The sequence below is a fragment of the Alosa sapidissima genome, chromosome 12 (genome assembly GCF_018492685.1).
Source record: "Alosa sapidissima isolate fAloSap1 chromosome 12, fAloSap1.pri, whole genome shotgun sequence".
In the NCBI taxonomy this organism is placed as follows: Eukaryota; Metazoa; Chordata; class Actinopteri; order Clupeiformes; family Clupeidae; genus Alosa; species Alosa sapidissima.
This window is the reverse complement of record NC_055968.1, coordinates 2,080,857-2,093,415: the sequence shown is the minus strand read 5'-3', so window position 1 is coordinate 2,093,415 and position 12,559 is coordinate 2,080,857. Positions and strand designations below refer to the sequence as shown.

The following is a 12,559-nucleotide window of genomic DNA, read 5'->3' as shown; positions in this document are numbered from 1 at the left end:
AAAATGTGACTCATATGTAAACACTTTTATATTGCATTTACATTGCATTATACTGCAACACTTTTATATTATATTTATATTAATTACAGGTTGGTGCTGTTGTGACAGTCAAATATCTGAATTTCTTATTTCATGTTATGCTATTTCAAGCATAACTCATACAGCCTCCATCCTTGGTGCTATATTTTGAAAATACTGAACCTGTTTTCGGCGCCACTCCCGTTGACATAACTGTCTACGCCTCAATTCCTTTTTGAAAGACAAAAGAAAGCATTTCCAAAAAGCTAAATGACATGTAATACCAGTGTTGTTGATATACAGTAATTGTAATATGTCATAAGAATATTATTTGGTATAGGATTTTAATATCTAAATTATTTTTAGTATTAATATTAGTGCAATGGAGTGTTACTGCTTCATGTCATAGCCATGTTCCTATAATAACGGACATTAACTTTAACAATGCCAAATGCCTGGAGACATGAATGACTACAACGGTGTGTAATACGTTTGGGTTCTTAGGGTTTGGGCTCTTATGTATCAATACCGAAGAAATAGTTTGTGTGCTTACTATGTCTCTGTCTATTTGTAGACTCTGTTGGAACTCCTCATCTTGCTGTGCTCTTAATGCTCTCCATGTCAGCAATTCCTTTCAGTAGGGAAAAGAAATCCAAACCCAAATGCATCATCCATCATTATACAAGTTTTTCATCCTGCAGTTCCATGCTGTTGCATTCACATTGTTGTACTCACAGAGGCTGATTCAGTCACAGTCTCTACAACAGACGAAGCCTCAGTCACAGTCTGTCCAACATCCTAATAATGAGAAAGTGGGCATAATATGTTTAATGTGCATATGACAAACTCTCCGGAGAAGTAATTTACTAACCATGCAGACAATGTAAGAATACAGAAGGGGAGAAAAGAACACACCTGCAGATCACAATCTTGGGGTGACGCCTCTGCGATGCAAACAACATCCTATAGAAAGTCACCATTAAACACCTCACCACGTCTACCTCTACTAGCCATTACAGTGTTGCAGCATGGTTTGAAGGTCATCATGTATATTACCGTATATATTTCACAGACTAACATGAATACTTTCTGAGTGTGATATGTAGACATTTCATGAATTAATTTTGACTATGACCAACATGTAGGCCAATATACGTATATACCTCTGTGCTTGCTTTCAGTCGAATATATATCGCTGATCTGGCAAATTCGGGGCACGCTTTGAGGACTGAGGGGCACTGACAGCTCAGCTGTACCGCATGAATCCTGCACCATCTGTCGACCCTGCACATATCAAACTCTCCATTCTGAAGGGCAGGGAATGCGTCCTTCACTGTGTTTTGAAAGTCTCTCTCAGACATTGCATGAGGGATGGTTATCTTGATTATCGCTGAATCATCTGTGTGACATTAACAATTTCCCATTAATCCCTAATAAGAATGAGTTACATGTCTTCAATACAGGTCTTTCAGGCACTTTTGCTCAGCATGTATTTCTCCAATGGTTACAAGTTAGGCAAACTTCACACACAGATGGTTAGTTTGTTTGTTTGACTGGTATGAAAAAGAAGTGGCAAACCTACTTTTAGGTGTCAAGACCTTTGTATATGGTTCTTCCAAAAAAGACTTAGGGTACACATTCTGGCTGCCCGACTCCTTGCTGACCTTGTCGGTCTACTGTTTTCACCTCCTCTCTGGAAGGTCCTAAGTCTGTGAAAAACATATTTTAATATATAACACATGTAAAGTGAGATACAGATAAATATATATATATAAGAAAGTATATATGAAAAATAAGTCCCACATTAGAAAAGATTGGTAAGCACTGGAAAACCCAGACTACACAATAATAAGGTTCATTCCCAGACACCAAAATGTTTTTATTAACATTTTACCCAACATCCCAACTTTTTCTGTTTTGGGATTGTACATCTGGGACTCATCTGGCCCTGGTATGTGATTCATATTTAGCCTATCAGACAATTAAGACCCAAACAAAATACCCACACAATTTGTAATTTTCAAAATAAATGTTTTATTTAAAAAGGCATAGAGAACAATGTTTTATTTTGCTTATGTTGAAAAACAAACTTGAATCCAGATGCACAAAAAACATTTGGCAACTTTGAACCCTTGGCTACAGCGGATCCACGGTGCACCTGTAAGACATACAAAAAGCACACAAAGCAAAGAAACAAAGAGTAAAGATTCAATATTCAAAGATTCTTTATTACATGACTTTATAGTAAAATGCTTGCACAAATAAATAATACAAAATGTGATTAAAGTGGTGTGGACTGAGTACTGAGTGAGAGAATGAATGAATAGCAAGTAAATACTATTGGTTGAGGGTAGGCCATAGACTACAGTATACAGGGTAGGCCTATGCGGATTAGTATGAAGCTGTCAAAAACAAGGGTCATATGTGACCCGGAAGCACTTCTTAACGTGATATTGAAGCTGTGTTTAATAAATGTTGTTAAACAGATTATTGAAGGGCAGCAGGACTAAATTGTGTTGTTGTATTTTTTAGTTCAGGATTAAGTATTACTTCGCTTTGTTAAACAAGTGTGCCAGCTCATATAAACAGAAAGAAAAAGCAAAATAGCTAAGATCAAAGCAGCTAACTTCACCCCGGAAGTAATTCCTTTGTTATTCTTGTAAGACTCTAGCCCTGTCCCCTGTATCAGAGCCCGTCTACGGAGAGCCTTGCCACTCCGTATTAAGTCCCAATGTACCGAATTTTGGATGCAGTTCCACCAGAGTTCCACTGGGGGCGATCGGCATGAGTGCAGAATGAATGAGAGTCAGTGGAGCTAGACGGCTAAATTTGTCTCTTTCACCTGATTGTCGTTGACAAATCTCAGATTTGATTGTAGTTTATATAACTTCAACATGGGTTATAGGTCAAAAGTTGAATGAACGAGTACTTATGTCCTTTTGATTTCTTACAGGTTGGGTCGTTGTTGCACATAACACGCTAGCATTGTGCTAATGAATGACGTCATTGACACATTTTAAAGGCTTTTTAGAACAATTAAGTGACTTTTTAAGTGACAATTTAAGTGAAAAATATAATACTCAACCAAGTGTATTTTCTTTGCCTCCCCTTTCGAATACAATACTCAAATTACTTGAAAAAAATTATATCCCGAGAAAAGTGGATTTTGAGGTGTGCTGTAAGTGTGCTGTAAGTATGTTGGGGATGTGTGTTGGAGAAGCTTCCTGATGAAATAATGTGCTGTGTATGTAGGGGGGGGGGCAGGGACTTACTATTGCAAGCAGAGTACTGTATGTATGATGTATGTGAGTGATGACAGTGAAGATGTGCTAGCCGCCAGCCTTGTCAAAAGTAATTGTATTAAGGTTAATGTTTCCTACTGTCAGAGCCCGTTTTACTAATAGACGTTCTCAGCTACTGTTTAGTTCATTTCTTATCCTGGACTGCCACCTACTGGATGGAATAGGCAACAACCTAGTAATTATGTGAATAAAAATCTACAAGATGTTTGAATGGGCAAAAAAAAAGGATAAATAGCGGAACATTTAGAAACGTTCATAAAGGACTTATTTATAGTTACGTTACAAAGATGCATTAAGTTTACAAAGATTAAATTCATCAGACAGATTGTGCATTCATAGCAAGACAACAGTCACTTTAATGGGAAATATATGTTTTATTTTGAGTACACACCATCCCACAAACACAATTATGTCGAATATAAATGTAGGCAGCCTATCAATGGACACGATATTCAGAAATTTAAGCATTGTGGATGTTTAAAAGAACAGACTACCCAGGTTGTCAGAATGTCATATCAGTGTAAACTATATGTTTGTGAACTTTTTATGTTTAATATAAATATTTAACAGACTAACATCACATTGACATCAGTTTCATTTTAACATTTTACTTGTATAACGTAATACACTTACCAATAATGACAAAGACGATGCTTCCACTCTGCATAATGTCAGATAGTGTTGCGGGTTTATGCGAGAAAAAAACGTTCAGTCAGCTGCCCCAGATCGGATGGACTGTCAAAGTCAGAAGCTAAGTCTGGCGCAAAGTTAGTACAGATCTGCTTGTTAATTTGACTGGCAACCTGGTGATAAGCGGGATAACGACCTTCGTGGTAGCCTGTGACCTCAGCTGCGCGTCGGGGAGTTTTTTGCCTCCCGCCTTAATCCAGTAATTCCGTATAACAGGACACCTCGGCGGCCGTTATCCCTTACATAACACAACATAGCTGTAGTAGACTGTAGTTACTTTAGGCTAACCCAAACATAGAATAAACTAGCATGTCCTAGGCATACTCCATCTTAACCTTATCAAAGATTACTATACTTTTTGACCTTGAAAGTTGTATCAGCAATACATTTATGTTTGGGCTTTTTTGGGCCTGAAATCGCTGATATAACCTTTAAAGTTAACGTTACCTCTCAATCACAGTCTGTGATGATCCCTCTGCCATCCCCTCATCACAAAGTTGTTTCACTTAAAATTCTGTTTAAGTTTTCTTGCAACAATCTAACTCGCTGTCTTCGTGCCATCGTTAAAAAGTGCTAGTCCATAGGCTAATTTAACGATTTTTCCCTCCCGAAATGTGGACACGCCCCCTCTTCCTTGTCATTTCTTTAGATGTAAGTTAACCCAGGCGCAAATATTTCCCGTGTAGCTACAGCCAGAGGTAAATATTTGACGTGTAGGCTAATGTAGGCTAGCCTAGATTAGCATCTATATTTTTTTCCCCTTACAGTGGTAAAAGGTGGCATATTTCTCTACATTTGACTGCGTTATCAATGCGGCTGTTAATTCGGACACAATTCTTAATAGTTCTACGTTGTCGGACACACCTCCATGTTGATTTGCATGTGTAGCCTAGCCTACATAGACTAGGCCTAGCCTATGAGTAGGGGTGATCAGATGAGAATGGGTTAGTTGTGTTGGGGGGGTCGCTTATAAGATAGGCGTACATTAATTCAAAACATTAACATCAAAGCGCCACCAAAATTATTTTTAATCAGAAATTAAACTGTCTGTCATTTGGTAATCAGTCGCTAGGCCTACTCATAGCGCTTAGTGCATGTAAATCAGGCCTGACTGACTCTTTAACCACCAAACCACAGAACAGGGAATGACAGAGACATACTCATCAGGAAGTAAAATAAGGTGGACGTTGTTTACATGCTGGCTGTCTTGGTGGGCCTTGTTTAGACCTAGGCCTACATGCTGGTTGTCTTATTGCTTGTGGCAGGAACTTTCTGCTGAAAATGCTAAACATACTGTATATTAACATTTATTTGGAAACAGTTGGCTGGAGTCATAGTTGATAACAACTGACAGTTGAAATGGCTGAACAGTTAAATAGTTGAGTAGTTTAACTTTATAGCTACTCTGAGCTGCTTGCAATATTCTCGTTTGCATTCAGTGTCAGTGTTGAACTGTAACAATGAACGTTAGGCTACAATTTGCACAGTTGTTACAGTTTCAATAGTTACAGTCAATGGTGTTGAAGTGGTAGCCCAGGCACGAAATGTAACGAGACAGAAAAGATTAGTGTGAATAACAGGGTCACAACCTTTCTCCAACGACTCACTGATGTTTAGTGGATGACATAAAATTAGGTAGCCTACATACATTAGTTGTCATTGTTGGGGACACAGATGAAGATGGAATGGGAAGACTTTAGAAGTTGATATAAAACCAAGGAGGAATTGTTACTTTGGAACTAGATGGAACATCTGTAAAAACTAAGCATTAAGTGTTGATATATTTTGTCACACATGTCTAGAGTTTTTTTGTTCTTCCAAAAAACAAATTTATCTAACACATCTTCATCTTAATTGTCTGTTTCAGTTGAATGTGGACAACATGAACAACATCTACCGACTATTATCGGGCATGTCCCTCAAAATAGCAAGAACCTGGTTCCCCGCCTAAAGGGTCCATATGCTGGAGTTGTTCCATTTGTTGAGCAACAGGCTGGAAGTTGTTTGCAGGTACACGGACGGCTTCTGGCCATTCAAAGTTAGGCATGTGGTCTTCCTCTCTTGAGAAACCCCCAGGTACTTCTGCTGGATGGGGAATGCCTGGAATGCCTTCCAGCTTGATGCCTTGAATCTTCCGCACCAAAAATCCCCTGTATGGCAGTGTGAGTGGTGTTCTGCTGGGCAAGGCAACCTCTAATGAAGAGCTGGTATGGGGACATGTATCTTGCTGTCCTCAGTTTGTGGTGGTTCCACTGATCTTGGAACAGCTTCAAATGCTGGTTTATCCTAGCCAAATACACAAAATGTAGAGCCCAAATGTGCTTTTCACTGTTGGTGTCAAGTGTGCCTTCGGTTTCCAAAAGGGTGAATAATGCGTGATAGGAATTACTGACACCCCTCCAAACATCACCCCACAGTCTTTCAATTCTCTGGTTATGGGTGCTTCTTCCTCTCATAGCACTTCCCCTGTTGCTGCCACGGAACACCTCCATAAACAGGCACACCGCATTGTTCTCTCTGCCATAATCGCAGCGGACTCGGGAAGGCACCCTATGCTGATTAATGGCTTCCACAAAGTTTTCCAACACTGTGTTGCTGGTGTTGTTGTTGGAGGCTTTGAGGAATACAACAAGGCGGCTGAATCCATCAATCCCACCATGAATAACTATTCTCCACCTTAAGTGAAATGAAGAATAAAGAATGACATGATCATCCTAGGGCATTATTTATGCATGGTCAAAATAAGCAGGGATTCCCAACATACCTGATCAGCTTGTGGTTCCCATCAAGGTGCCACAATGAGTTTGGCCCTGCAACCCTATACATAGACCTGGTTGCTGCTCCCTCTGGGTTGGTGCGTATAAGGCTCTGACGAACCCGATTCCGCTGCACAATGACTCCTTGACCTGCAAGCCTGGCTCTCACCGCCTCACTGCCAAGCTCATCATTCCCAGTGATCACCTGTCTGACCCTATCATCCAACTCAGAGTCAGACAGGCTTGTATAACGACCTCTAAGCGATAGGTTGTACTGCCTGTTGAAAGACAAAATAAATTGTTTATACATCAGGGCCGGCATTAATTGACCGATCCCAAGCCCCGCCCCCTTTTGCTATGTCACAATGAGGACTTCGGAGGACCTCGGTCAACCTCGGTCAATTTTGAATTTTCTAGTGGCCATTCGGTATGACAATACGCCAGTTATGCGAATGCTATAATGCTTCTTTTGCGAGTAGCTTAAGTAACTAAATAACTAAAGAGCTCAAAAAGGTTCAAAGATAAGCCTGGGATACTTGTAGAAGTGACATCCGATATCCTGACCGTGTGAAACGTTAACACATAGGCCTAACTTTGCATAACTTTGGATAGGCTGCTACTTTTCAGTAAAGAAATCTGAGTGTGTACGAAAATGTTCCATTTATTTGTGTTCATAACTAGGCTACACACAAAAACATAACTAAATCTGGTTTCCACTGATGAAACGACAACATAAGCCTACGCAAAAAATTATACCTACCTTGCAGGAACTGAACTCGCATATTCATACGATTGGAAGACGCGCAAAAGAATACACCTTCAATCACGTATCGCCTTACACACAACAAGAATACTTTCAGCTTTGCTACCTTGCCATGTTTAACTTGGGATAGAAGACTGTTCACAGAAATAAGCTAATGATCCTTTTTTCAACAAACGCAATAATAGCCTATACTGCGATGCATTATTGATGGCTGAACGAGAGATAGCCAATGTCTTCTAAAGATCGAATCATGTGCAGATTCAAAACTATGCAGTCTCGAAATCGCCCATATTAGACCTAGGCTACTACATTGCCCACGTTTAAATTAATTATAGCATAAGCGGGCAAGTCTAGTGCAAGACAAATCACGTCTGCAAACTGCAGATATGTCAAACGTGATAGGCATGGGTTTGAACTCGGAGTGGTTTCTTTTCAATACACTTGTATCATGTTTATTTGAACTCTTCCTTCTAAAGCAGCCATTCAAAATAATAAGTAGGCTATCGGGCCTACCGAAGAGAAGCTATCTCTCCACCTCCCCAACATGAGCTGCTTGGCTAGTCACTCTCCCAAGTTGCGTGGGAACTTGGATCTGCAGCACTTGGTCCAGTCTTCTATTAATCCTCGAAATATGGTTAGATTTTGTTATGGACACGTCAACACCATATTTTTGCACAGACCTGTTTATTGAATCAGTCACATCTGCAGCAAATAAGGTAAACTACCTGCTCGTGATAACGTGCTAATTGTTTATCCCCAGTTAACATGCATCCCATTAAGATCCACGACACCGGATTTGTTTGTCCTCAATTTGTGGTGTTCCACCTCGTTGATAACAGCAGACATTGTGAATGTGTCCATCTGCATACTGAAGGCCTTTCTGGTGTGGCAGATTTTTTTGAAGATGTCATGTGTTGCCAGGCAGCAGCCGAGAGATATATGTAGTAAAGTTCATGAAGAGTTCATGTGCAGCCAGGTGGCCAGGCAGAAGCTGGGGGAGGATGTCATGCATGTGCGCGAACGTGACACAGGCCTACTGGGGATTATTTAATAATTTTTGTGGCAGCTTGGTGAGCTCATCCACCAATATAATTTATTGAGTGTATACTGATTGGCTACAAGGGGGTCTGCCATTTACATAGGGGGCAGACACCCGGCCAGGGTTGGCCATACGAAAAAAGGAGGTGTTTTGATAACATACAAAAACTTTCCCCAAGAGGAAAATCCTCAGAACGTGCGCACCTTCTCCCCAAGGCCTGGGTCATGGAGTCTCCGCTGCAGAGGACATCCATCATTCACAACTCCTGCCTGGCGACACTTAGTCTCTGTGCATTTTTTTTTCAGAGCTGTACCCAGCAGGACTTGTGAATAAAAGGCCACAAGCGGCCACTTCTCATCTCAGACCGTTCTCCGCTGGTTTTTTGTTCAGAGTGAGAGTTAGAAGTTAGAGTTAAAAGTTAGTGAATTTTCCACGACATATTTGGAGGGTCCTACCGAGATTTTGTGAAGGACAGGGAAGCGGTTTGCCCCGGAGGAGGCCTTCCTAATGACAAAGGCGCGCCAAGGTGAGCATATTTGCTTTAGTTTAAAATACCATTTGTCATTTAGGGTTGGCCGAATCTTGGGACAGGCATATTCACCTGATCCTCATAAAATAATAATAAAAAAAGAGAACTCTGGGGTAAGAAGTTGCTGACAAATATATATATATATTTTTTTTTATTTATATTTTTACCGGATTGATGCGATCTCCGGGAGTAGAATAGATTATCGAATTGATGCGATCTTCGATAAAATATATATATTTTTTTTTTTATATAATTATATTTTTACAGGATTGATGCGATCTCCGGGAGTAGAATAGATTATCGAATTGATGCGATCTTCGATAAAATATATTTTCATTTTTATATAATTATATTTTTACAGGATTGATGCGATCTCCGGGAGTAGAATAGATTATCGAATTGATGCGATCTTCGATAAAATATATTTTCATTTTTATATAATTATAATTTTACCGGATTGATGCGATCTCCGGGAGTAGAATAGATTATCGAATTGATGCGATCTTCGATAAAATATATTTTCATTTATATATATTTGTATTTTTACCGGATTGATGCGATCTCCGAGAGTAGAATAGATTATCGAATTGATGCGATCTTCGATAAAATATATTTTCATTTATATATATTTGTATTTTTACCGGATTGATGCGATCTCCGAGAGTAGAATAGATTATTGAATTGATGCGCTCTTCGATAAAATATATATATATTTTTTTTTTTTCATTTTTATAGATTTATATTTTTACTGGATTGATGCGATTTTCAGGAGTAGAATGGATTTATCAAATTGATGAATAGAGTGCAACCCTAAATAATTCCTGTGTGAAAGACTAGTAGATTACGGATCTTACATTTTGTAATAATAGGAGGATGAATGAGACACCCGTCCATTATTTGTATGATTTAGCAAATAAGTAGTGAGAACTGATGAAAAGGATTGAATGTTGAGATGAATGAATGTGTGAGGGTATCCGCGTGAATGGAATTATGAATGTGTGAAAAAAAAAAAAAAAAAAAAAGGAACTTTGACTCAACGACGGATGACTGAGACACATTAGCGCTGACCCTGTTGCTTCTAGCAATGGCCTTGATTCAAACTTAGAGCACATACTGTAGAAGCAGTGGAGGAAGGGCTTGACTTTGACTTGATTTATGACCTTCCTGAAGGGAGCAGAGCGGGAGCAGGCACAAGAGCAAGAAGTGCAGATTGCAGTGGCGGCTCAGACTGAGTGTTTTGATGTGTTTGCTCCATATGTTTTGAAGGAATCACAGACACCTCAATCACATGTTTAGTAAAACACAGCAGAAAGATATCTTAGGCGGAAAACCCCACAGAACAGAATTCATGAGCCGAATGCCACTGGACAGACAGAAACCCTCAGAATAGAACAAAATGAGTCAGTGACATTCGGACAGATAGAAACCCCACAGAACAGAATTCATGAGCCGAATGCCACTGGACAGACAGAAACCCTCAGAACAGAACAAAATGAGTCAGTGACATTCGGACAGATAGAAACCCCACAGAACAGAATTCATGAGCCGAATGCCACTGGACAGACAGAAACCCTCAGAACAGAACAAAATGAGTCAGTGACATTCGGACAGATAGAAACCCCACAGAACAGAAATTATGAGCCGAATGCCACTGGACAGACAGAAAACTCAGAACAGAACAAAATTAGTCAGTGACATTCGGACAGATAGAAACCCCTCTGAACAGACTTATAATTCACAAGCCACCTGACAGGTAGGAAATATTCAAAAAACAAAGTTAAAAACACGTGAGTTTGTAGATTTGTAGTCCTCGAAGAACACACTCTAAAAAATAATACACTGGCTCAACTTAAAAAATTGAGGTAACAATTTGCATGGATCTTTTTGGGTGGTTTCGGCTCGGGCCGTTTTTGGGTGAATATTGTGAGACTTATATAGTTGGAACAACTGAATTATATTGCATGATCAAATTGGTATGGTTGAGTTGGTTCAACTTAATTAAGATTTTAGAGGACAAATCAGGTCTCGCAGTGTTTGCTCGGGGAGCGGCTTAGGTTGAAATGACTTAAAAAAATTAAGGTAACAATTTGCATGGATCTTTTTAAGTTATAGTAACTTACTTCACTTCTGTCTGAATAAAGCACACAGCAATTTAAATTTTCTGAAAGCATTGTGTATTTTTAAGGCAATGGCAACTGGTCCAGTTGTGCAATGAATGAATGTAGAGATCCGTCTGAATTTGTCATTTATCTGTATAAAAGAAAGGCACAATGTTAGAAAATTTACCTCAAGACAAACAACAAAATGAACAAAATCTACGTGGTTTGCAGGGATTGACACAGAATATTTCTCAAACTTCAAAAATAAATAAATGTTGGCCTACCTATTAGGCCTGTGTTCAGGTTAAGCTAAGAATGTCAAATGGCCCACAAACCTTCATAAATAGTGACAATGTTAGGCTTAACTAGGACGACCAAATATGATTCTCAAACACGTGCAGTGTTAGAACTAGCAATGCTAAAATGTTAAGTGCTGAATACAGCTGCCACGGTGAAGTTTGAAGACACCAGACAGCTAAATTTACCTTTACTAACTCCAAATGATCAAAGGGCAGGCTGCAGGTAACTTTGAAGACGCCAGCTACCAAAGTAATCTTTTCAAATGGTTTAATTACCGTGCAAGCAGCAGCTAGCTTGGAAGACACGATAGCTACTGTCTGTAGATAGCTAGGTAAAATCCATCTTTTCAAATATTCAAATTAGCAAAAGGGCAAGCTGTACCGTTAATTTCATTTGTAGTGTCACGTGACAAAGATTTTGATGCACTGTGTGCCGTTGTTTGATAGCTGTTGTTTTTAAAAAAAACAAAAATAGTAGGCTAGACTACTTTGCACGTACCTTTGATGTTCGATGCAGGCTACAGGATCCTGCGCCATAATTTCTGTTACTTCTCAGGCGTGGTCTGGAAGGTTCTGAACATTCAGTTGTGCTTTATAAGTTTGGCCACGAGATTTACAAGTTTCAGTAACTTAATACTTATCTGTTGTTAGGTGAAAGCAAGACTGTGTGTTGAAAATCCATATATTAATAAGTTGAGACAGCTTTCTTTCTTTTTCAGTATTACAAACTCCTTAAAATAAGTTGTCAACTCACCTATACATGTACAAGTAGCAAACTTAATTTTTTTTTATGTCGAAAATGTTCTTCATTTTAAGTTTTATCTACTAACAGTGGAGTGCAGGCAAAGATGAATTGAGTCAGGTTATTGAATAACAGCAAAAAAAAAAAAAAAATGATGATGAAAATAATGATAACAGGTAAAATCCTAATAATCATAAAACTACCTAACGGAATGTATCAATTAATAATGGAAGATTTAGAGACGGGAACCAGTTCCAGCTCGCTAATGAATTTTCATAGCTTATTGAACTTGTATGAACATACTGTATGCACAACTAACACA

At 39.1% G+C, this 12,559-nt stretch overlaps 1 protein-coding gene across 1 annotated transcript; it reads right to left on the bottom strand.

Moving 5' to 3' along the window:
- Positions 1–5,681: 5,681 nt before the first annotated feature.
- On the bottom strand, positions 5,682–7,079 carry LOC121677456. Its single transcript, XM_042056207.1, has 2 exons — positions 6,775–7,079; positions 5,682–6,686 (listed from the first exon to the last, which is right to left on the bottom strand). Exons 1-2 carry the CDS (start codon positions 7,074–7,076, stop codon positions 6,050–6,052), a joined length of 939 nt encoding a protein of 312 aa, XP_041912141.1. The 5' UTR covers positions 7,077–7,079; the 3' UTR covers positions 5,682–6,049.
- Positions 7,080–12,559: the final 5,480 nt, after the last annotated feature.

Excerpts from the sequence above, each read along its gene's own strand:
- LOC121677456 (XM_042056207.1), bottom strand. The coding sequence starts at position 7,076 with ATGTATAAACAATTTATTTTGTCTTTCAACAGGCAGTACAACCTATCG. Across the intron at positions 6,687-6,774 it reads GGGAACCACAAGCTGATCAG|GTGGAGAATAGTTATTCATG; the intron begins GTATGTTGGGAA and ends ATTTCACTTAAG.